At 38.0% G+C, this 27,107-nt stretch overlaps 1 protein-coding gene across 1 annotated transcript in view; it reads left to right on the top strand.

The window, feature by feature from the left end:
* The window catches only part of XPNPEP3 (X-prolyl aminopeptidase 3), a 56,194-nt gene that overhangs the window by 12,403 nt on the left and 16,684 nt on the right, over window positions 1-27,107 (top strand). Inside the window, exons 3-5 of the mRNA XM_061205516.1 lie at window positions 8,842-9,249; window positions 11,625-11,827; window positions 26,689-26,751. Of these exons, the coding sequence (XP_061061499.1) occupies window positions 8,842-9,249; window positions 11,625-11,827; window positions 26,689-26,751 (674 nt within the window). The remainder of the gene's footprint in view (window positions 1-8,841; window positions 9,250-11,624; window positions 11,828-26,688; window positions 26,752-27,107) is intronic.

Genomic DNA, 27,107 nt, shown 5'->3' with positions numbered 1-27,107 from the left:
AGTTCATCCTCCTCGATCATTAATATGCCCTCCACTTATTATCACGCAGGAAGAAAAGTGATTCCATATAGGAAGGCAGGTGGCATTCTGAGCTATATACTATTATGAACCATGAATCTACTTTTTATAGTATCTGTATAAGAAAGACACTTACGTAGTTCCCTGACATTGCAAGGTGTTCAGCTCCATAAACAGCTCCCTTCCAGGAAATAGGAAGAATTAGTGCCTAATTAAGCATTATTTCCAAAAACCTATATTTCTAACATTTTTATGTTCCTAAGCAGAATTAATTTTGCAATATGTGATATAGTTTGGAGCTTAAGAAAGGGCTATGCAAAGAGTTAGGCTTGTCAAAATGACTTGTCTGACGTATCCAGAACCACTTCTTGGTTTTCTTTCAACTACAGCAGTGAATAGATTCATTGGGAAATAATCAAATTGTGTGGGTCACAATTTGAGGGAATGCTTTTACCATATGCTTTTTTGTCCCTTATCATCAAAACAGTGGCTGAGACTGTATAGTTATTGTCAAGTAGAATACTTAAAATGATGAAAAGATTGCTTCTAGAGTGGGTTATAGATAATAATTCCCAAATGTTCTTCCCTTAAAAGTTTTAAAATCAGTTAGGTATCCATCTTTAGTTTAGTGATAGTTTAGCTGTAGTTCTGCCTTAAGCAAGGGGTGTATTTTTTTGGTTGGTTTTAAGTTTTGTTAAATATGGTTGACTTTAATAACATCTAAAAGATAAAGATTTATTTTGATGGGGTGAGATTTTTATACTATTTCAAAGATTAAAATATATGTCCAAGAAATGACAGAAATTGAAAGTGGTTTGAATCTGCCTAGACCATTGGGTGAGCTTTTTCAAAATATACGTACAAGCCAGGATCCCATAGACTTGCTGAATCAGAATCTCAAGGGAAGGGCTTAGACTGTGAGTTTTGAAGAGCTCCCTGGGTGTTTCTGATGCACACCGCTGGCCTAATGGGTACTCACTCACTCCGCTTGGGTGCATGAGATGCCTACCAACTTAAGAAGACAAGCTAGATCTTAAGCCACAGGCCATTTTTTGAAGCAGAGTGTGCCCTCCCCATGCCTCTCTGGTGTCCTCATCCCCAAACACTCAGTTCTTAAATCACCACCATCAAACATTTACTGAATGATGACTTCACATTTATCTGGCCATTTCAAAACACATTTTATAGATTTCACCTGATAAGCAGGGTAGTAATCCAAAGTTTCGTATTCTAGAGTTTTAAAATTTAGGCCTACTTTTTCCATAGATATTTCACCATGAAGTCGACCTGTTTTTATTAAGTAATGTATTTTCTTTTCTCACTCCCTTTGTACCTATGGAATTTTAAAAATAGTATATATTCATATTGATTATACAATTTCCTCTCATCTTCATCTTCTGAATTAGATTTTAATGCAGAGTAAAGACTGGAGTCTTTACATATATAAGTTTATAGGTGAATAAATGTATATTTAACCCATATGTATGATACATGTTGACTACTTATTTCAAGGTACCATTATACTGATAACTAGCTTATAGAAATGCCATAAATTGCCATCCAGTGCAGAGTTATAGAATATTTCTCTTTTTATTACTGAGAGAAGAAAGAAAATTTTGAAATGTAATAATTTTCATGTGGTTTAAATACTGGTACATTAAAAATATATGACTTGTCTATTTCTCACTTTAACCTTTGTGCATATTTCTCATTCATATCAAGAAATTCTCTGAGGTAAAGATTAGCAAGAATCTACCCCAGGAAAGAATCAGGAATCTTCTAAAAAACTGAATAATAAAAAGCTCCTGAATCACTCGAAACTCATTCTTGTCATTGTGTGAGAAAACTAGATAATTCAGGGCTTTCATGTAAATAATTACTTTGATAGGGATAATGGTCATCCTTATAAATTTTACTCTTTCAAGATCCTACCTGGCTTTGTATTACCAGGATGACAACCTCTTCAAGTGTAAATTATGTATTGTGGTAATAATTATAACTAATATTTATATAGTGCTAACTGTTCTAAGTATTTCATTAACTTATTAAATCCTCCTGACAACTTTGTGAAGTGGGTGCTATTATTATCTCCACTTTACAGATGAGGACACAGGCACAGAACAGTTTGGTAGCTCTCCCCAAGTCACTCAGTAGGTTGTTAAGCCAGAATTCCAACTCAACAAAAGTCTGAGTCCACACTTAACCACAAAACAGCACATAACACCCATGCCAAAGAATACTATATGGGAATTTTTTTTTAAGTCTTTTTTTTGCTATAATATTTTTGGTAAGAAGAAATTCAAGTGAGAGAAGTCTTGGTGTAAAAGTTATTTCAGCTTTAGAGAGTGGTATAGTCATCCCTTGGTATCCTTAGGGGATTGGTTCCAGGACCCTCTCAGATGCCAAAATCTGCAGATGCTCAAGTCCCTTACATAAAATGGCATAGTATATGACTGCAATCCATGCACATCCTCCCATATACTATAAACCATCTCTAGATTACTTATAATACCAAATACAATGTAAATGCTATGTAAATAGTTGCTCATGCACAGCAAATTGAAGTTTTGCTTTTTGTGACTTTCTGGAATTTTTTTTCCAAATATTTTTGATCTGTGGTTGGTTGAATCCCCAGATGTAGAACCTATGGATATGGAGGGCCAGCTGTACTTTTTTTTTTTTAATGTGGTAAAATTTACATTAGGTGAATTGCGCAGATCTTAAATATGCAATCCAGTGAGTTTTGACAAAGGTACAGCAATATAACCCATACCCCATTCAAGATATAGAGCATTTCCGTCACCCCAGAAAGTCCCCTCATACCCTTCTAGTCAGTCCCCACCTCCATCCTTAACCACTGCTCTAGTTTCAATCAACATGATTGTTTTTCCTGTTCTTGAGTTTCGTGTAAGTGGAATCATACAGTATGACCCTTTCTGTCTGGCTTGTTTTGCTCAGTATTTGCAAATAAAATCCATTGAGAGTATTTTTTTAATTATTTATTTGGTCATTTCATTTTTTCAGAGAGGTCTGTGCTTTGCTTTATAAAGGAAATGTTTATTAGCTTTTTCTTTACCCCCATTTTCCAACTACATATTAATAGATCATTTTATGCACTACTTCCTTATATACAATAAAAACTACCTAATATTAAACAGAATTCAAGGACACTGCTTCAGGCCACGTTAAAATCCTAACCTAGTTAGTTTCAGGAAATAATTAAAATACATACCTAGATTGTAGCAAAGACTTGCATCTTTCCATCCATTTTCAGTCTTCATAAAACTTTTCCTCTCTGGGTTTTCTGCCTGGCTGATAAAATATGAAGAACATTTTTCTTATTCTTTTGAGAGGCCCAATCCTAGATGTCCTGGAAGAGCTTTTCTTCTTGGCTGCACAGTCTCAGGATTGATTGTGAGACTTTGCTATTTACAGAGTCGAGATTGTGGCATCTAGGCATTTGATTGATTAAATAACTTGTTAGAGTAGCCCTTCTATCCTTAATTGACTCCACATGATAAAATACTGACTTTGCTTCTTAATACTTTACAATTTGACAAAGTTACGAGAATGTCTATTCAGATACAGTTTTATCTGAAGAAATTCAGGCTAGATTGACTGTAATGGTTAGTTCTATGATCAAAGGCCATAACAACTGCCAGGTTTACCTCTAGGGTTGAAGTTCATTGCTTTATCATACTTTTTTTCCCTCCTTCAGTTGATAAGGTGTGTTTTTCCTTGGATAATTTTTCTGTTGTGACGAAGAGTTCTTTGAAATTTCAGAAGTTTGGAAGCATATAGTTAATGGTCACTCTATAGTGTTTACAATTAGTAAGCTTGGGAAAATGTAGTCAGTGTTTTAAGTAAATATTTCTCATATAGTCATTTGTATGAAATTAGATTCAGCAACGAGGAATGCTTTGAAGGGCGTAAAAGATGGTTTCGCAATCCTGCTTTGATTTTTAAATAATTTTATCTTTTTTTCAGAAGTTACTTCCTAATATACATATACATATACTCTGTTATTAATGAAAATGGGAGATAACACATTGATTAATTAAGATCATTAATATTGTGAATTTTCTTATTTCCAAAGTTTTTTTAAAAACACAATGAATTGATTTTTTAAGTTTAGTTTTATTACATGGACCATAGCTGGGAAATGACCAAAAGCAAAGCACAGGATAGGGACCAAGTAAAATGACAAAAAGGAAAAGTTGGATAATCCACCAATTATAACCAGCCTCTGCTTTTAGAAAAGAGTATTTGCTGCTTGGGTAAATTAGGAAATTTCCAATGTTGAGTAACAGTGGCAGACTTAACATGAATAATTATCAGGGAGATAAATAGTTAAGCAGTTCTTGGGCTCTGGTACAAAGTTCGGTATTCTGCCCTAGAGCCCTAGGGGACTCTTAGCCAACTCAGTCCTCAGAGAAAGAAATGTGATGTGAGCTCTTCTAGGACCAACTCTGTTGCTTTGCCTGGCCTATAAGGCCCTCTCTTATTTTTCTCTTTTGTTTCTTACCAATTTCATTAATAAAAATGTAAATTTTTCTATTGTAGGTAAATAAAAGTTAAATAAAAAATTATTAATGGGATACAACTACAGAATTTTCTGGAGAGATAAACTATGCATAGGTAAAACAACTAGACAGTTCCAAAGTAATCATAAACAGCTGAGTTGCATGTACTGAACGTGAGTACTGAGAAAACTCGAAGGACTTTGATCCACTAATTTCTCTCCTGGGACTATCCCACAGAAATAAAAGCAACAGTACATAGGGCATTTAAAAGTACCCTATGTATATAAGTACAAAGATGTTCATTATTGCAGCAAAAAAGCTGAAAATAATATGAATGCCCACCAGTATGGAAATGGATCAGGAAGTTATGATACATTCCCCCAAGAAATAATATGGAGACATCAAGCAGAATGAGTTGAAGCTATGCTAAATGAGTTGGTGGGAGGGACTTCTATGAGGTATTGTTGTGTTAGAAAGGCAACATAAACACAAGACTGTGTGGTATCGCATTTTTGTAAAACACTAGTGACTCAAAAAACCCTAAGTGCAGGTATATGTGTATGTGATTATATGAGTATTGATAAAAGTAGGAAAGGATACATACTAAATTACAAGTATGGGGGTGGTTCTAATGTGGGTAGAAGGAGGGAAGGGGAGTGAGGTCTCAAACAATGAAGAAATGGGGGAAAAGTGTGTAACTATTGAAAGAGTATGGTATGATTACATTTATACACAACTATAAGATGTGTATATGAAAATGAAATAGTTGACTTTAAAAAAAATGTAATTCAAAGGAACAAATCAACTTGATCTGGGCTAATCAAGAAAGCCTTTTGAACCAGAAGGGTCTAAAAACAAACATATACTGAGCTCCAAGTCTTGAGTGGAATTGCTTTGGAGGGAGAAGAAATTTTAGAAAGGGGACACATTGTAAGCAAGGTAACAGGTTGGACTTATGTAAGATATAGAAGGCATTAATTTCAGAATAATTGGGGGAATGATAAGAACAAAGTTGGCCAAGTCACCAAAGACCACATATTGTGTGATTTCATTTATATGAAATCTGTACTATAGACAAACCCGGAGAGGCAGAAGATAGATTAGTGGTGGTCAAGGGCTGGATTGGATTCGGAGGAAACAGGGAGTGACTATTGATTGGCATGGGATTTCTTTTTGGAGTGATGAAATATTCTAAAATTGTTTAGGGTAATGGTTGCACAAATCTGTGAATTTACCAAAAATCATTGAATTGTACACTTGTAAGTGGGCGAATTGTATGGTATGAAAATATATCAGTAAAGCTGTTACCAAAAAAAGTTGGCCAGGTAAGTTGGAGTCACCTGGTAGAGAACATTAAAATGTTACATTTAAATGTAAATGTTAAAATGGCTTAAGAGTATGAATTTGATCTGACAGACAATAAAGCACCATTGTAGGTTATGAGTATGGAGTGGACTGTCCATGGTTTCCCTTTTTTAACCTTTTTCTCTTTATTTGGGACTTTAATTATAAGAGTATATACTCATTGAAACAATTCAAATAATATAATAAATCATGTTAAATAGAAAATTTCAGTTTATGTCACTCTCCATAGGTTACCACTATAAAAATTCTGATTCTTTTCTAAATTCTTTTTTTTCTCTCCTTTGTTTTTTTTAAACATAATGAGAACATATTGTCCATCTTCTTATTTAACTTTCTTACACAGCAGTGTTTCATGGCTATCTTCCCATACTTGCATGTGGAGACTGGCTACCACAGGGAATAATAATAGTTCCCCACATCACAGAGTCATTGTAAAGATAAAATAAGTTGATACATGTAAATAATTAGAATAGTACAGACACGTAGTAAGTGTTCAATAAGCATTAGATGTTGTTTTACTATTATTATTGTTAAGTGTAGGCTTAGGGATACAGCTTTTGTGAGTAATTGTTTTAGTAGTTCTTTTGTTTGGGAACCTAAAGTGAAAGCAGGCATAATTTCCATTTCAGAAGTGAAGCGTTCACCCAGTCATCACTGGGCTAGCAGCCAGGCAGTCTGCTAGGTACTAGTATTAAGAACTAACACATATTACAATAGCCAGGACATGGAAGCAACCTAATTGTCCATCAATAGATGAATGGATAAAGAAGATGTGGCACATATATACAATGGAATATTACTCAGCCGTAAAAAGAAATGAAATTGAGTTATTTGCAGTGAGGTGGATGGACCTAGAGACTGTCATACAGAGTGAAGTAAGTCAGAAAGAGAAAAACAAATACCGTATGCTAACACATATATATGGAATCTAAAAAAAAAAAAAAAAAATGGTCATGAAGAACCTAGGGGCAAGACGGGAATAAAGACACAGACCTACTAGAGAATGGACTTGAGGACACGGGGAGGGGGAAGGGTAAGCTGGGACAAAGTGAGAGAGTGGCATGGACATATATACACTACCAAATGTAAAATAGATAGCCAGTGGGAAGCAGCTGCATAGCTCAGGGAGATCAGCTCAGTGCTTTGTGTCCCCCTAGAGGGGTGGGGTAGGGAGGATGGGAGGGAGATGCAAGAGGGAGGAGATATGGGGATATATGTATACATATAGCTGATTCACTTTGTTACACAGCAGCAACTAACACAACATTGTAAAGCAATTATACTCCAGTAAAGATGTTAAAAAAATAAATAAAAAATAAATAAAAGGAGAAAAAGCTAAAAAAAAAAGAACTAACACATAACACTTCATAACAAAGTTTCTTTTTTTATATATATATATTTGTTTGTTTGTTTATTTATTTTTGGCTGCATCGTGTCTTAGTTGTGGCACATGGGATCTTCTTTGCGGCATGCAGGCTTCTCTCTAGTTGTGGTGCGAGGGCTTCTCTCTAGTGTGGCGTGCGGGCTCCAGAGCACATGGGCTCTGTAGTTGTGGTGCACGGGCTCAGTAGTTGCAGCTTGTGGGCTTAGTTGCCCCGCGGCATGTGGGATCTTAGTTCCCCAACCAGGGATCGAACCCACATCCCCTGCATTGGAAGGCAGATTCTTAACCCCTGGACCACCAGGGAGGTCCCACAGGGGTTCTTAATATGGGTTTTTTGCGTGCGCTTACAGGAATCTGAGACTCTTGAAATTGTATGTCAAAAGTTTGTATTTGGGCTTCCCTGGTGGCGCAGTGGTTAAGAATCCACCTGCCACTGCAGGGGCCACGGGTTCGAGCCCTGGTCCGGGAAGATCCTACTTGCTGCGGAGCAACTAAGCCTGCATATCGCAACTACTGAAACCCGCGCGCCTAGAGCCTGTGCTCCGCAACAAGAGAAGCCACCACAATGAGAAGCCCATGCACCGCAACGAAGAGTAGCCCTGCTGCTCGCCACAACTAGAGGAGAGCCCACGTGCAGCAGCGAAGACCCAACGCAGCCAAAAATAAAATAAATTAAATAAATTTTTAAAAAAATGTTTGTATGTGCCTACATGCCGTTTAGTAAACAGAATACATCCATAGCTTTCAAAAGATTTTCTGGGATGTCTTCAAATCCTTAAGAATCACATGCTTTATCAAATTTGATTCTCATGACAGCCCCAAGAGGTGGATAATATTTCTAGAGTTTTGAAGGATACGAAGATGGTTCTGACCATCAAAGAGTTTATGTATACCCAGCTCACTGTTACTACAAGGTAGAAAGTGAAAAGCCCTGTTAGAAAGATATTATTATGCCTTGGAAATTCAGAAGGAGAAATTTATTCTAGCTCTTGAAATTGGGGAAAGCTTTTTGGCCTTAAACTCTAAAAATACTATAGCTCATTTGACAATTATCAAATGCCTACTATATTCCAGTTGTTATTCTAGGCCCTGGGAATATAACGTTGAGCAAACAGACAAAAATCTGTGTCTTCGAGGAGCTTACATTCTTTTGGGGAAGTCTTACACAGAAAATGTGATCCTTCTCCTCACCTTGTATATTGAAACTTCAGGGCAACTTGGATTATTTGCCTAACAATGCCTTCCATATAATAATGTTTAGTAAATATTTGATTGAATGAGTAAAAGAATGAACCAAAGAGCTGAAAGAGATCTTAAGAGGTCATGATCCCAGTTTTCAGGCAGGACCACATGTAATTATCATTTCTTCCAAATTTTTGCAATGGAATAGAAATTTGAAACCTGGGTTATCTCCTTAATTTGCCATGTGCTATGAGGAGATTGGGCATAAATTGAAGAAATGAACTTGGGTGTCTCCATCTAATATTAAGCTATCTTAAGTACTTTGGCACTATAGAAATGCAAACCATCACTGTTATTTGTCATTTCTAGGGGAGGTGACGCCAGGACTATCCCAGGTGGAATATGCACTTCGCAGACACAAACTAATATCTCTGATCCACAAGGAAGCACAAGGGCAGAGTGGTACAGACCACACAGTGGTACTGCTGTCCAACCCTACATACTATATGAGCAATGATATCCCCTATACTTTCCACCAAGACAACAATTTCCTGTACCTGTGTGGATTCCAAGAGCCTGATAGCATTCTGGTCCTTCAAAGCCTCCCCGGCAAGCAGTTACCAGCACACAAGGCCATACTTTTTGTGCCTCAGAGAGATCCCAGTCGAGAACTTTGGGATGGCCCCCGATCTGGTACTGATGGAGCAATAGCTCTAACTGGAGTGGATGAAGCCTATACGCTGGAAGAATTTCAACATCTTGTACCAAAACTGAAAGGTAACAAATGGGAGCATAAGTCAAATCATAGGCCAGATTGGGACAAGACCTTCCTTGCCCGTTTAGACAAAGTTCTTCATTTCCTAAAATAATTATCGTAGCAGCATTTCCCTGGGCACCATGAAAAGAATATAAATCTTTTCCACAAGACTTTAAAGATTTCATTTATTCATTTGCTAAATCTTCATTGGATTATTCATTCACAGAGACTTTTAACTGTTCTAGTTTGAAATCCCAGACAGAGAATTTTAAAGTGGAGGATGAGCATGGGCTGCTTTTCAAGATTACTGACCAGTCTATTGACCTTTGATTACTACTTATCTTACTGCTTTTGCCAACTCTTCAAAAAAGGGCAGTATTCTCAAAGAATGATTTATTCATCACCAACATCAGAATCACCTGGTGATGCATTATAGAGTTACAAATGCATAATAGATGCTGGAAATGTAAAATCTGCAGCCCCCATTCCATACCTACTAAATCAGGATCTGCATTTTAACAAGATTCTCAGGTGGTTCGTGTACACGGTTGAATTCATGCCCCTTGAAATAGTCACTTTCTCTACGCTTATTCTGGTGAAATTATGATCGCTCAGAATGTTTTGGGATTCCTTTTCTGGAACTTTTCAGAATGTACACTGCATTATAAACTATCCTTAGTGATTCTTACAAATCTACAGCTCTAGTAAGCATTTTATTTTTTGAAGTGTCCAGAAGTCACTTAGAGCCAAATTTGATAAATAAGATAGATGATCAAGTTGGAAAATACTTGATTTTAGACAAAAAAATGTATGATCGTAAAATTTTAGTCTGATTTTCTTGTAAGGTTTATAAACATTTCTGAAGTCTCTAAAAGAGAATTTCAGGGAAGAGATATGGGAACATATGTATATGTATAACTGATTCACTTTGTTATAAAGCAGAAAGTAACACACCATTGTAAAGCAATTATACTTCAATAAAGATGTTTAAAAAAAAAAAAAAGAGAATTTCAAAATTGTTTCCAGTGATCATAGATTGAAAGTTTAAAAACCTAAAAAGGTTGGTCTGTGATTTTATAAGCTGACAGCAGATGGTCATGGTTGTTTTACTTTTTAAAAATTACAACAATTAAATTTCTATTGAAAATAAGATTAGAGTTTTACATGTAATCTACATTTAAAATCACTTTTATTTTAAAGTGAAAATATTTAGGAGATTGTACCACTAATACATATCCGATCAAAATTTTTAGGATTTTTTCCCTCTTTGGTCCAAAGTCCATTGTATAAAACATACAAACAAACCTTCAGACTTAGATTGTCATGAATACTACTCATAGGTTTCTTTTTTATTATTATTATTTTATTTATTTATTTATTTATTTTTGGCTGTGTTGGATCTTTGTTGCTGCGCACGGGCTATCTTTAGTTGCGTCGAGTGGGGGCTACTCTTCGTTGCGGTGCGCGGGCTTCTCATCGTGGTGGCTTCTCTTGTTGCGGAGCACGGACTCTAGGCACGCGGGCTCCAGTAGTTGTGGCACATGGGCTCAGTAGTTGTGGCTCATGGGCTCTAGAGCGCAGGCTCAGTAGTTGTGGCGCACGGGCTTAGTTGCTTCGCGGCATGTGGGATCTTCCCGGACCAGGGCTCAAACCTGTGTCCCCTGCATTGGCAGGCGGATTCTTAACCACTGCGCCACCAGGGAATCCCCTACTCATAGGTTTCTGTCAGAAAAAAAAGAAAAGAACAAATAGAGACCTGATGTAAGTGGAAAAGATTTTCATAATGAGCCTCATCTTATATCTCAGGCAAAAATTGACCATTTCCTTGGGTCTCTAAAGTGAAATGGTGAACTGTGGTTGTCTGTAATGAGAATACATGGCAGATGGAAAAGGAAGGATTTCCTGGGTAAGTGTGGATTAGCATGTATTATCAACTATGAGAGCTCCTTTCACCAATACTGAGATTGTAAGGGATGGAACACTTTTAACCATAAGGTCATGAGCTGAGTACTTTTTTCTGTCCTTTCGTGTTTAGTTATTTAATGATGCCTCTAGCTCAGTTGTGTGGAGAACAATTGTCGTAATTGTTCTTTAACAGTTAATAAATAATAAAATCAAAGCTTGAGTAAAGCTTTAGTCTCATCTATCATCTTTATTAAAAACACTGAAGTTTGAGGGCAGAAAAAGCTGTGTGTTCAGTCTCAGAATATCTTGCTATTTTCAGGGAATGGCCTTTCCAATGATTTACGATCCAATCCTTCATTTACTTCGGTCCTGAGAGTTTGTGTTCAACCCTTTAGAGTTCTATACTACATATTTTATAGTTTTGACTCTTGTTCAAGTCATTATGACAGGTGGTATTTCTTGTTGCTGTTTTATTTAAATCTGTTTTAAGCTGAGACACATACACTGTGGTATGACTGGATGAGGCCCGCTCACATTCAGCTCCACTGTGACTACATGCAGCAGTTGGCAGAGGTCAAAGCCAGGAGCAAGAACAAGGTTCGGGCTGTGCAGCAGCTGGTACAGCGTCTCAGGCTGATCAAATCTCCTGCAGAAATTGAACGAATGCAGATTGCTGGGAAGCTGACATCACAGGTATGGCTCCTACTGAAAAAGTTCTTTCCAAATTAAAAATTCTCAGCTCTTAGGGTTCAGTGGGCACCTTGAGTTTGTGTACCCAATGCAGTAATCTCATGGCACATGGACATTTAGCTTCTGCTTCGATGTTTACTGAGTGTGTCTAGAGACTTGCTCAGTACCTTGCAAGGCAAATCAAATATCCCTCTTGTATCTTTTACCCATGATCTTAGTTGTTTCTCCTTGCAACAACATAAATTAATTCATTTTATTTCCTTTCCTTACCATATCTACAATAATAGCAGCAGTTAAGAGTTTGTTAAAGAAGATTCGTAGGACCTAAAATGACAGTGCTTACAAATCTGCAGTTTATTACAGGAGAAGCATACAGTATAGCAACAGCATTAATGTAAGAATACCTGTCACACCCAATGGCTGTCTCACAGCCAGGTCCAGAGAAGCTGGGTGCAGACTCCTATTGTCCTCCCTCAGTAAGGACCAGGCAAGGTGCATTTTCTCTGTGGCTCAGGAACCACAGATGCATGTATAGAACACCTGGGAACCAGGGAGCCCCAGATAGAATCTCAGCTAGGGATTTTTGGGTTTTGGTCTCATTGGCATATTCCTGCTAGGTAACAGAGCTCTCGCAGAGACCAAGTATAAACCTTTAATCTCACTGTTATCAATACTGACAGGCTAATACAAACTGTACTGCCCTGAAATTTCTTGCAATACTTTGTTTTTATTGTGGTGAAATAAATAAATATATATATATATAAAATAAAATAAAATTTACCATTTTAGCCATTTTAAGTGTACAGTTTGGTGTCATTAAATACTTTCACATTGTTGTACAATCGCCACGACTGTACATCTCAAGAACTTTTTCGTGATTTCATGCTGAAACTCTGTGCCCAGTAGGGAGTAACTCCTCATTCCCCCTTCTTGTAGCCCCTAGTAACCACTGTTCTACTTTCCGTCTCTATGAATTTGACTACTCTAGGCAACTCATAAGTGTAGTCATATAATATTTGTCCTTTTGTTTCTAACATTTCACTTATCATAATGTCTTCAGGATTCATCCACGTTGTAGCATATATTAGAATTTCCTTCCTTTTTAAGACTAAATAATATTCCATTGTATGTATATACAATGTTTTGTTATCCATTCATCCACTGATGGTCATTTGGGTTGTTTGCATCTTTAAGCTGTTGTGAATAATTCTGCTCTGAACGTTGCAGTAAAAATACCTGGTTAAGACCTGACTTTCATTTATTTTGAATATATACCCAGAAGTGGAATTGCTGGATCAAATGTTAATTCTGTGTTTAATTTTTTGAGGAACCACCATACTGTGTTCAGCAATTCATAAGGGTTCTAATTTCTCCATATCTATGACATTCTGGGTTTTTTTTTTTTTTAATAATAGCAATCCTAATGGGTATGAAGGAGTATCTGTGTTTTTTTAATACAATTTTTAAAGGTTATACTCCATTTACAGTTATTACAAAATATTGGCTATATTCCCCATGTTGTACAATACATCCTTGTAGCCTGTCTTACACCCAGTAGTTTGTACCCCCTACTCCCCGATCCCTATATTGCCCCCTTCCCTCCCTCTCCCCACTAGTAACCACTAGTTTGTTCTCTGTATCTATGAATCTGCTTCTTTTTTGTTATATTCACTAATTTGTTGTAGTTATTAGATTCCACATATAAGTGATATCATACAGTATTTGTCTTTGTCTGACTTACTTCAGTTAGCATAATTAATGCCTTCCAAGTCCATCCATGTTGCTGCAAATGGCAGAATTATTTCTTTTTTATGGCTGAGTTGATTGTGGTTTTGATTTGCATTTCCCTAATGGTTAGTGATATTGAGCATCTTTTCATTTGCTTATTGCCCTCACAACACTTTTAATCAGTATGTTTCATGCCATGCCTTGACCAAAGTAGTGTCATGCAGAAATTTAGCAAAACAGCTCAAGCTAATTCTAGGAATTAACAGTTCACACTCCCCGACCCATTGTCAAGGCTTTTTCTAATAAAATAAAATCCTTAGTTTGATAACAGTTACTTGCCTTACAATGTCATACAATGAGATAGACAATCAAAGTGCTCATGCTGAATCCATTTATAATATCTACAAAGTATGGGGTTGGTAGAGATTTAAACAGACAGCTGAACCTTCCACTTGTACTTTCTCATGTTTTTGTACTAACCGTACAATTCTTTTGCTTCTCAGATCTATAGCTATCTGTTCTTTTTGGCATATATTGTCTGAATTATTAAGAATCATAATCTTTCATTAATCAGCTGTAAGTATTCATCAGTCCAGTTCTGCTGCATAGGGAATAAGATCCTGAGAAGGCTTTAACTCAATCTTCCATTATATTAGATCACTATTAGTATCTACAGTGTTAATTTTACTTATGACTCCGTATTATACCTTATAACAATACCATTGTAGTTACAGTATAAATCGGACAAAATAATGGTGTAATCAATTTGTCCCTCCCAACCCAATCTACCTTTTCCCATATACTATGTATTATTCCTCATAGGAGTATAAATCAGAGACCATATCTGTTTTTTCAGGATTCAGAACATCTCGAGTACACAGCCAGATTTCTACTCTCAGGTTACATAGTTTGACAGATACTGGTGCCCAGTGAGAAGAGTCCTGCAACAGAACCCATTTATCTACCACAGGAAGCACTATAGTATTTAAAGTTTGTCCAGTACTCACAAACTACACTATCGGGAAAGAATGGTTAGCCCTCATTTGGGGTGCTGAAGCTGGTAAAGAGCACCTCGACAGGTTGCATCCTCTAGTTAATGTTTTCCGTAGACTACAGGGCCCATAAGTCTCCCACAAATGCATACCCTGGATTTCTGCTATGGGAATTCCTGGCCATAGGGCTTGGGATGCCTTGGACTCCATTTGAATTAAGGTATCTATTAACCTAGCTTATATTAACACGTCACCTTGTTCCCTTCTCATTGCTGGGTTGATTTGGGCATGTTGTCTTAGAGTATGCTGTAATTAAAAGATTCATTTTGTGAGCGCTGTGCTATTACTTCAAGTATCTTGCCACTTTTGTCTTTACTCCTGGAATAGGATGCCTTCAAGGCACCCTATTCATGTTAGTAGGTCTTTTTCATTCGTAGGTCTTTCCTCATTAAAAGCAAATCTGCCTGGCCAGTTACTCATAGCCCAGCTCCTAATTCTCTAAGGCTCTCATTTCGAGTGGGCCAACACCAGACATGTTGCCATTGAGTACTAACTGCTTTAGTACAATTAGGAAATAAATTTGGTACCCCCAAAATGGTAATTCCTCCAGGCCTAGATCATATGAGTAGACTTTGGTCTACTCCTAAACAGACTTTGGTTTGAGTTTTCCGTAGCGCTTCCCATAACCAACCACAACAAATTCCAAAGTTCTCAGGAATGTAGGCCCACTAAGTTTTAACTTTTTCTTTGTCAGTGATCCAAGTGTCCCAAATGTCCCTCCTCCTCTTCATGCCTTTGACATTTCAGGAGATCAAATTAGGCCATCAACTAGTTGATTCCAATCACCTTCAAACCCTGGCATAGGGTTTCTTTGGTGAGCATCAACATGGCCTACTTTGTTTTACCCTCAGAGTTTCCGTAGAGATTTATATAGAGTGGTGGCCCACATGTGGGAATCTTATTCAGTTATTTATGGCCGATTGTTAGACCAATTGCAAGTGCATTGGAGTCAGTATTTACCCAAATAGTGAGGCTTTTATTTGTGTCCAGTTCTTCTATCATGGCTAGGAATACAGCATGTAATTCAGCTCAGTGGACCAACTTGTTCTTTGATAAGGATTTCACCTTCTGCTGGACTCAATATCTGCTTTCCATACAGAATTGCCTTTAGTTCTGAACTACCATCTGTGAACCAGACCAATTGCCTGGCATCCTTGGGCAGTTGGTCAAAAGGAAGGATCTGAGGAAAAAAGGCTCATAAAGATGATGAGTCTGTCCCATGGATCCCTGGTAACATACTCCATGTAGTGCATTTCCATTTCATGATGGAGCTCCTTTGGGCATTGCCCTTCTTGTTGGAATGCTTTCTGGCATGAAATAATACTGTAAATGTATATTGGAAACCATTCTACATGAATGCAGGTTGTTGTAGGTTCTCACTGGTGATTGATAATGAGGAAAATGCATTAACCAGATCAATACAGGATACCAGTCTCCTTTAGCTTGTTGTATCAGTTGAATAGTGTGGAGTGTATTGGGGACAGCTGAGTCTGTGCCTACTCTTAGTGACCTGGTTCATTAGCCTTCCTTATTGGCCACTGGGCTAGTACAGTGAATTTATGGACACTAATATACCTGCATATGACATTTCTTTATTCAGGGCAGTACTGCCTTCCAGGTATCCAATAATGTTTCCAGTTTTCTAGTTGAGTTGGCTTAGGTTAATTCTAAAGGCTCCCGCGTTGCATGTCCAGTGAGTACTGGATGAAGGGAAGACCCATGTTATTCTTTTCTTCATATTACCCAGTAGGGGGAGGATTTTCCATTCAAACATTATAGCCATATCAGTTATACATTCAGGTAAGGGAGATACCACAGTATATGCTGTTTTATCATATATTCCAACTTTTAACCAGACCTTAATTTTTTTTTTAAGTCTTTATTGAATTTGTTACAGTATCACTTCTGTTTTATGTTTTGGTTTTTTGGCCACGAGGCATGTGGGATCTTAGTTCCCCGACCAGGGGTCGAACCCACACCCCCTGCATTGGAAGGTGAAGTCTTAACCACTGGACTGCCAGGGAAGTCCCCAGACCTTAATTTTTACTCCTTTCACAGTAGCATCCTCTTATCCCCCTGAATTAATTCTGTCATCCCTAAGGGGCTTATTTTCAGCCCTAAGCAGTACTGCACACTGTGCTCCTATATCCAGTAGACCTAAAAGAATTTCTTCTCGACCTCCAGTCATTGACTTACACATTTGTAAAACGTCTTGGGTCCCCTGCCAGGAATTGGGTCAAGAGACCTTGGCCTTCATATCAATCTTCTTCTTCCATTACCGCCTTAATATTGAAAGCCAGTATTTTGGTATCTGATGATAGTGGCTCATTGGAATCTTTCTCTTTCTAAAATTCCTCTAAATCAGATTAATTGAGTGTATCTTCCTTGAGATTTTTATATCCTGAGGACTTTGAGGACAAGCCGTTGCAGGTTCTCCACCTTACTGTAAAATTATCATTGTTTGGCACTCTGTCATTTTCTTCCTTTTCATAGCATTTTTAATTAGCCATATAAAAAATGAATTGTTGCTCCCTTATTTTCTTTCCATTTGCTACTTTTTATTGTAAAATACATATTACCATTTTAAGTGTACAATTCAGTGGTATAAGTATAGTCACATTGTTTTGCAACCATTACCATTATCTATTTCCAGAACTCTTTAATCATCCCAAACAGAAACTCTGTAACCTTTAAACAATAACTCCCAATTTCCCCTCGCCCCAGCCCCGATAACCTCTAATCTACTATGAATTTGTCTATTCTAAGTAAGAATAGGCAAATATTCTTCTTATATAAGTAGAATCATGCAATATTTCCCCTTTTCTGTCTGACTTGTTTAATTTAGCAGAACGTCTTCAAGATTTATCTGTGTCATATATATATCAGAACTTCATTTCTTTTTGTGACTGAATAATATTCCATTGTATGTATAGCCTGTATCTGTATTTTATTTATCCATTTATCTGTTTATGAATACTTGGGTTGTTTCTACCTTTTGCCCATTGTGAATAGCGCTGCTATGAGCATTGATGTACAAGTATCTGTTTGAGTCCTTGCATTAAATTCTCTTGGATATATGCATCAGAGTGGGATTGCTGGATCATATGGTAATTCTATGTTTAACTTTTTGAGGAACCATGTGGCTTCACCATTTTACATTTCTGCCAGCAATATACGAGGGTTCCAATTTCTCTACATCCTCACCAACACTTGTTTTTAGGTTTTTGGGGGTTTTGTTTGTTTGTTTGTTTTGATAATAGCCATCCTAATGGATGTGAAATGTTATCTCATTTTGGTTTTGATTTGCATTTTCCTAGTCACTCATGGTATTGGACATCTTTTTGTGTGCTTATTGGATCTTAGTATATCTTCTCTGGAGAGATGTCTGTTCAGTTCTTTTGCCCTTTTTGTAATTGGGCCGTTTGTCTTTTTGTTTTTGAGTTGTAAGAGTTCTTTACGTAGTATTCTGAATACTATGTAAAGCATCAGATATATGGCTTGCAAATATCTTCTCCCAGTCTGTAGGTTGTCTTTTCACTCTCTTGATAATGCCCTTTGACACACAACAGTTTTTAATTTTGATCAAGTCCAATTTATCTAGTTTTCTTTTTTTGCTTATTTTGTTGTCATATCTAAAAATCCATTGCCAAATTCAAAGCTATAAAGATTCAGCCCTATATTTTCTTCTAAGAGTTTTCTTTAGTTTTAGCTCATAAGGTTAGTTCTTTCATCCATTGTGAGTTAATTTTTGTATGTGTTTCTTAACAGAAACATAGAGGTGAATCTTCATGACCTTGGATTTAGTAGTGGAGTCCTAGATATGACACCAAAAGCACTAGCAACAACAGCAAAATAGATAAATTGGGCTTCATCAAAATTAAAAACTTAAAAAAAAATTAAAACCTTTTGTGCATCAAAGAATATTATCAAGAGAGTGAAAAGACAACTTTGGAATGGGAGAAAATATTTGCAAATCCTATATCCGATAAAGATCTAGTATCCAGAATATGTAAAGAACTCTTAACAACTCAACAAAAAAAAGACAAGGGTTCAACTTCATCCCCTTGGTGTCCTCTTTCTTACTGATTTTATTTATCTTGTAAAGTCCTAAACTCATTATTATCTGTTTATTATCCATATGAGGAAGTTGAGATAAAAAATCTGAAACTACCTGTTTACATCCTCCTGAGATCCAACAGCAAAGTCATATATGAAGCCCCTGCTGGTGAGCATCCTTTATCACAGTGTCTGTTATAAACTTAGTAAGGGGCATTCCATAAGGGTGCTCATTTACTTCATCATACAGCCAGTGCAATACTGCCTACATCTACAGCATTTCTGCAGCTTCAGTAGGCACCAACCATTTTTAAGACAAGGGAGAAGCAGGGCAATTGCCCATCTCTGGATATGTATGGTGGACCCCTCCCTTAATGCATTCTAGTAAACTAGGGGTTTCTCTGTAGCTACAGTGAGCCCTAATTCCTCTTCACTCAACAGTGTTTAAAGCCAGAGACACTGCTCCTTGATCTAAAATTCTTAGGAACCATTTTTAGTTCATCAGGGTGTTGCATGTAAATCTGAAAAATGGCTCATTTCCTTCACTGAATAACCCCTTCCATGATTTTTTTTTGTCCCCCATCAAACAGTTTGCCCTACCTGAATTATCTCAGTTGTAGTGTGTATCACAAGCTTAGCTGGTTCATCAAAAATTACAGTGGCCCAGGTTCCTTTGGTTAGAGCTTTACCTGCAGCTCAAAGTGGGTGAAACTCATCTGAAGAGGATTCTGAACTTTCTCAGATCAATGCTGAAAGCCGCAACCATATCACTGAGTTTTTAACAAGACCACTATCGGTTTGCCATTCCTTTCCAGTCCATTATGCTAGCTGCTAAAGTTCAGGGTCTGTCGTTTTCAGATTCCACTGATTTCAAAACCAGTGCTACTTTAAACCAGTGGTGGCTTGGCAATCATCCAAGCTCATAGTTTTTTTTTTTTCACCCTTTTTATCAGAATCATTCTTTTTCTTTCAAAATAATGCCTTTACCATATATTAAGAATAATTCAGATATGCTGGAACAACTGGATATCTACATGCAAAATAATGATCTTGGACCCCTACCTCATACCATATATAAAAATTAACTCAAAATAAATCAAAGACCTAACCTTAAAAGCTAAAACTATATAAAACTTAACAGAAACATAGGGTGAATCTTTATGACCTTGAATTTGGCAATGGATTTTTAGATATGAAATGAAAATAAGCAACAAAAGAAAAACAGATAAAGTGGACTTGATCAAAATTAAAAACTGTTGTGTGTCAAAGGGCATTATCAAGAGAATAAAAAGACAGCCTACAGAGTGGGAGAAAATATTTTCAAGCCATAAATCTGATAATGGTCTGTATTCAGAATACTATGTAAAGAACTCTTGCAACTCAAAAACAAAAACACAAACAGCCCAATTACAAAATGGGCAAAAGAGTTGAATAGACATCTCTCCAAAGAAGATATACAAATGAAAAGATGCTTAATATCATTAGCCACTTAGGAAATGCAAATCAAAATCTAAATGAGATACCACTTCACACCCAATAAGATAGCTTATTAAAAAATAAACGAACAAACAAAATAACAAATGTAGGCGAGGATGTGGAAAAATTGGAACCTTTGCACATTACCAGTGGGAATGTTCAGTCACTGTGGAAAATACTTGGGGGGTTCCTGAAAAAATTAAACAATTATCATATGATCTGACAGTTCTTCTCTTAGGGATATACCCAAAAGAATTAAAAACAGGTACTCAAACAAATACTTGTACACGAATGTTCATTGAGACACTATTCAGGATAGCCAAAAGGTGCAAACAACTCACATGTCCATCAATGGATGAATGGAATAACAAAATGTAATATATATATCAATACATAGAGTGGAATACTATTCAGCCATAAAAAGGAATGACATACATTCCACAGCATTGATGAACCTTGAAACCATTATCCTAAGTGAAGCAAGCCAGACACAAAAGATCACATATTGTATGATTCCATTTATATGAAATATCCAGAATATGTAAATCCATAGACACTAAAAGCGGATTGATGCTTGCCAGGGGCTAGGGTGAGGGGGATATGGAAAGTAACTGCTTACTGGGTACGGCATTTTCTTTTGGGGTGATGAAGATGTTTTTGAACTAGATAAAGGTGATGGCTACACAACATTGTGAATATAGTAAATGCCACTGAATTGTTCACTTTTATTGGTTAATTTAATGTAATGTGAATTTCATCTCAGGTTTAAAAAAAGAATGAATGATTTAGATGCCAACTGTACTAACAATGGCAGTTAAACAGGTCAGTTGTTAAGGAAGACTCAGTGACAGTGCTTACAAGTCTACAGTTAGTACAGAAGAAGGGTACAGTATAGCAACAGCATTAATGTAAGAATACCTGTCACACCCAGTGGCTGTCTCACAGCCAGGTCCAGAGAAGCTGGGTGCAAACTTCTGTTGTCCTCCCTTAGGACCGGGCATGGTGCTTTTTCTCTGTGGCTCAGGAACCACAGATGCATGGATAGAACACCTTGGAACCAGGGAGCCCCAGATGGAATCTCAGCTAGCGATTTTTGGGTTTTGGTCACATTAGCATATTCCTGCTATGAAACAGCATAGCCCTTCAGAGGTCCCAGGGAGACCAAGTACAAACCATTAATCTCACTGTTATCAGTACTGACAAGCTGATAACAAAGTGCTTGGAAACTCTTCTCAACGCTGTTAACCAGCATATTTCAGACTTTGACCAGGATCAGTGCCGAGTGGGAACTTTAGCAAAACAGCTCAGGCTAATTCCAGACCTGCTGGAATTAACCTCACAGCAGAATAGCACACAGACATTTGAAGGCTGCTTTCCTGTGTTCTGCCTTAGTCTTTCCAAAGTGAAGACTTGTTTTCCTTAACTATTCCTCATTTGTTATATTTTCCCTTATTTTGGTAACCCTCCTCTGTATGTGCTGTAGTTTGTCAGTGTCTTTCAAGTAGTGTCCAGTGCTCTTGCCACGGCCAGACCAGCAAAGACTACTTACAGCTAATTATAAATGTGATAAGCATATGTCTTTGTCTTCCTGCAAATCACTGATTTTTTTTTTTTAATTCTTTTCTTTTTTTTTTTTTTTTAATAAATTTATTTATTTATTTATTTATTTTTGGCTGTGTTGGGTCTTTGTTTCTGTGCGAGGGCTTTCTCTAGTTGCGGCAAGCGGGGGCCACTCTTCATCGCAGTGCGCGGGCCTTTCACTGTCACGGCCTCTCTTGTTGCGGGGCACAGGCTCCAGACGCACAGGCTCAGTAGTTGTGGCTCACGGGCCTAGTTGCTCCGCGGCATGTGGGATCTTCCCAGACCAGGGCTCGAACCCGTGTTCCCTTCATTGGCAGGCAGATTCTCAACCACTGCGCCACCAGGGAAGCCCTAAATCACTGATTTTTAAAATAAGGAAGAAAAACTAAGACTAGATCTGTGGGATAATGTTAAGGGCTCCAGAGGAATTGATATCAGTCCAATGATCAGATGTCTTTGAATAAGGTGTAAAATCAGTTTTAAATCTACCTAGGAGTATTCTGACCCACACTTCTGTCACTTGTCCACACATAGTTATCCTGAGAGACTATTTTAAGTATTGTCCTAAAATGTAGAAGTATTAAGTCTGTGGTATTCCCTTTATCTACCAATTCAGTAATGACAACCGACAGGGAGATGGAATTTGGCCTTATTTTTCTTTCTTTTTTTTTTTTTTTTTTAAGAAATCCAAAGAGGATTTTTTAATTTTTTTTTTTTAATTTTTATGTATTTATTTATTTTTTGGCTCACTGGGTCTTCGTTGCTGCGTGCGGGCTTTCTCTAGTTGCGGCGAGCAGGGGCTACTCCTCGTTGCGGTGTGCGGGCTTCTCATTGTGGTGGCTTCTCTTGTTGCAGAACACGGGCTCTAGGCGCATGGGCTTCAGTAGTTGGGGCTTGCGGGCTCTAGAGCGCAGGCTCAGTAGTCGTGGTGCATGGGCTTAGATGCTCCGTGGCATGTGGGATCTTCCCGGACCAGGGATCGAACCCGTGTCCCCTGCATTGGCAGGCGGATTCTTAACCACTGCGCCACCAGGAAAGTCCTGGCCTTATTTTTCTTAATAAACAATTTCTAGCTGTCAGTGATTGTATTCCCTCAGTTTTCCCTATTCTAATCTAGAATGTTTCTGTAAGATTTTTGGATATTTGGGCAAAATAGTTTCCTTAAGAATAGTTATGCTAAGAAAAGCAAAAACAAAAACCCCAAAACAACAAAAAAGAATAGTTAGGCTATATTTCTGTGGCTTAGCCCAAACAAAAATTTCCCTTCTTTTGGGGGGCAAGCCAAATATAATTTGTGCCTATGTGATACTAATCAGTTGGACTGTGTGGCACTCTGATTTGGTTTAAAATAAGTAAAGGACCTTGCCATTAGAGTTAAGTAATGTTTACAGACAGAGGATTGCTAGAATATTTGGGCAGAAGGAAAAGTGGGGTGGGAGTCAGACTTTCTCCAGGTCTGATCTCGCCTGTGGCTGAACGCATATCCTGCCTCCTGGACATCTCTCCCTGAATTTCCTGTAAGTATCTAAACTTGTGCTCTCCCTCCACCAAACCCGACTCTCCTCCTGTATTGTTTCTCATGGTTAATAATATCAATGTTTACCCAACAACCATAGATAGAGATATGGAAATTATCCAGATAATTTCTTCTCCCCAACCCTTATATCTAATTAACTAGTCCACAAGTGCCCTCCTAGGGAGGCAGAATAGTGTAGTAGAGAACAGACCTGGGTTTAAATACCAAGCTGTGTTATTTTGACCTATGCCTAGCACAGTGGGACACCTAGTATCCCTTTGCTGTCTACTTGCTTCCATTATTGCCTGAGTATAACTCTACCGTGGCAGAGTGATCTTTATAAATCTGATGTCCCTCTCCTACTTAAACAACAGGGTGGCTCCTTGTTGTTTTCAGGATTACATTTCAACATGCTCATGCAAGGCCTTTCATGGTGTGGCCCCTCCTACCTACCCTTCCAGCTTCATCTCTTCTCGTTCCTCCATATGTGCTTGACATATGTGCTGACATATGTGTTCCAGCATATGTGCTGGCCATCCTGAACTCTTTGAGATGGGCCATAGTCCTGGGTCATCCCTCTGCCCTGAGTGCCCTTCCCCTCCTTTCCAAATGGCACAGTCTCCTTATTATAACATCACCCATGTGGGGACACACACACAAAACCTTTATGAAATCATTTGTGAAATGCTTTTTCTCTCCACTCTCCCTTCTCCATAAACTATACAGTATCTATTAGTGATGTACTCTGATTATGAGATGCACAGGGTGAAATGCAAAGAAAACCCATTTTACATTTTTAAAGAGTCAGAACACAAACATTTAAATAGCACCTAGTGGGACTTCCCTGGTGGCGTAGTGGTTAGGAATCCGCCTGCCAGCGCAGGGGACACGGGTTTGATCCCTGGTCTGGGAAGATCCCACATGCTGCGGAGCAACTAAGCCCATGCGCCACAACTACTGAACCTGCGCTCTAAAGCCCATGAGCCGCAACTACTGAGCCCATGTGCCACAACTACTGAGCCTGCGCTCTAAAGCCCATGAGCCACAACTACTGAGCCCTCACGCTGCAACTACTGAAGCCTGCACACCTAGAGCCCGTGCTCCGCAACAAGAGAAGCCACCGCAATGAGAAGCCCGCGCACCGCAACAAAGAGTAGCCCCCGCTCACCGCAACTAGAGAAAGCCCGCGCGCAGCAACGAAGACCCAGCGCAACCAGAAATTAAATAAAATTTTAAAAAATAGTAAACACATAAATAAAACAAAGTTTAAAAAAATAAATAAATAGCACCTAGTGAGGTAAGAGAGTTAAGTGTTAGTTGGGAGTGTGGGCTACATTGTGACAAAACAACCTAATAAGTGGCAGTCATAAAGTTTGCCCCTTGGTCTTTACAGAAGAGGTATCACACACATAGTGAGGATAGGTGGCATGAACCACATACCATATATACCTGGAATCATCTGTGAAGAAATGGATTCATAGGAAGCACACTGATTACAAAAAGAAGTAAAGCAAAATCAGGCATTTGACCACCTACGAAGCAAAAGGAAGTTTTCTACCTTGTTTAGTCTGCATAGCAGTGTAAAAGGACCATGACTTCAAAAATTCTCTGTACTATTCATTAACAGTTTGAAAGGAAATAAACAAAAAGACAAATCCCTCTTTTAAGTGTATGAGCCTCAAGACTTCCCTGGTGGGTCCAGTGGGTAAGACTCCGTGTTCCCACTGCAGGGGGCCCGGGTTAGATCCCTGGTCGGGGAACTAGATCCTGCATGCATGCCTCAACAAAGATCCCACGTGCCTCAACTAAGACCTAGCACAGCCAAAATAAATAAATAAAATAATAAATAAATATTTTTCTAAAAAAAAGTGTATGAGCCTCAGTAGAGCTACTACACTTTTCCTTTTTTCTGTTGTGTTTTTTAATTTTCTTTCCTTTTGGCCACGCCTCGTGGCTTGCGGGATGGGATCTTAGTTCCCCTGTCTCCAACCAGGGATTGAACCCATGCCCCCTGCAGTGGAAACTCGGCGTCCTAGCCACTGGACCACCTAATTAGTCCCTAACTAATTTTAATTGCTAATTCATTCAGCAGATACTTATTTTAAGTACCTCCTGTGGTGGCAGGCACTGCTTTAGGTTCTAAGGATACAGTGGTGAGCAAAACAGACTGTCCCTGTGTCCCTATCCTCAGTCTACATACATTACTGAGGAGAGACAGTAAACAAATATATGATATATAGTCAGCTGGAATTAAATACTGTGAGGAAAAATGAAGCAATGGAGGGGGATAAAGTGTGATGGAAAATGCTAATTTAGATAGGGTGGTTAGGAAAGGCCTCTCTGAGGATGAGACATCTGAAGAAAGATCAGAATGAGAAAAGGCAGCAGGCCGTGCAGATATTCCCATTACATCCCACTTGCTTTTCCTCTCTTGGGCTTTATGATGATGTTACCTTGTATTAAGAAGTGTTATTAAAAACATTTCTTCTTCAATTCATTACTTCATTTAACAACTTGAGAGAAATTCCTTTCTAGTTGTAGTATCATATAATCATATTCCTGTGCAACTGGTTTGTTTTTATCCCACAGACATTGGAAATTATATAGCCGACAGAGTTTCCCTTTTCACATTGACTGCTAGAAAACTCAGAGATTAATTTGTGGCCTGTCCATATTAGCCATAGTAGTAGTGAAGGTCATTATGCCTCTTTTTGGTTTGGTTTTGTTTAGCTCCATTCCTCTCAAGCCTTCCTTTTTTTTAACTCTACCATGAATTCATGCTATCTTGTATTTTATGTATCCATGTAAGCTAATCAGAATCCTTTTTGGAACAAGGTACAGTGGTGAATTATAAACATGTATGTTTATAAAGATAGAAAACATGACACATATAATGTGGCTATCACAGAGAATTACAGTACTTATATTGATAGTATAGGCCGGTGGTTCTCAACTGGGGGCAGTTCTGTGTCCCCCAGGGGACATTTGGCAACATCTGATTATCACAGTTGGGAAATGCTACTGTCATCCTACATTGAACAGGACAGCCCTCAAACAAAGAATAATCTAGCCCAAAATGTTGATAGTGCCAGGGTTGGGAAACCCTGCTGTAGACTGGACCAGTCAATCCACAATTTCATACATTCCAGGGCTGTAGAAGCATTTTGTAATGTAAATGTCAAATGTTTCCATGTGGCTTATTCTAATATACAATGTATATTCTAAGTGGGTAGGTTGGGTGCCCTTCCACTAAGTCTGTCATCAGTCAACTATTCCTGAAAGCAATATTTTCCTCTTCGGAAATCGGTATTATGATGCCCACAAAGCCATAACTTCAGGTTGACAAAGTTGGGGAGAAGTGTGCTTTTCGTTTGAGCGCCAGTATTTTGAACATTTGAATAAGCAGCGTAGTTAAAATGAGACTATGTTCTTTTCATTCTTCATTCTTTTTGCAGGCTTTCATAGAGACCATGTTTGCCAGTAAAGCCCCTGTAGAGGAAGGCTTTCTTTATGCTAAGGTGAGCATTAAATGGCTGGAAAAGTTTTGTTGGACGCAAATGTAATTTCATTGATTTGCATATGGCATCCAGTTGGCTTTCATGGAAGTGAGCAAGATATCAGTGGAGAGGATTTGGTTCTTAAATGTCAGTGGTAATTTATTAGATGAGTCTAAAATATGTAGATCTACAATTAGATGGAGAAAATTGCAAAGTAGAACAGGTAAAGAAGGAAAGACTTTCGCAAGTGTGAGTTAAGAAGAATAATACTGTTTAAGTAAATGTAAAGGCAAAGAATCTGAGGTGGTGTTGCAGATAGTAGCAGATATGAACCAGTCTCCAGCTCCATCCTAGGATATAATGAAATTAGTAGAATT

The sequence above is a fragment of the Eubalaena glacialis genome, chromosome 11, assembly GCF_028564815.1.
Source record: "Eubalaena glacialis isolate mEubGla1 chromosome 11, mEubGla1.1.hap2.+ XY, whole genome shotgun sequence".
Taxonomy (NCBI): Eukaryota; Metazoa; Chordata; class Mammalia; order Artiodactyla; family Balaenidae; genus Eubalaena; species Eubalaena glacialis.
Note: the sequence above shows the minus strand (reverse complement) of the source record. Positions and strands in the feature narration are given on the sequence as shown.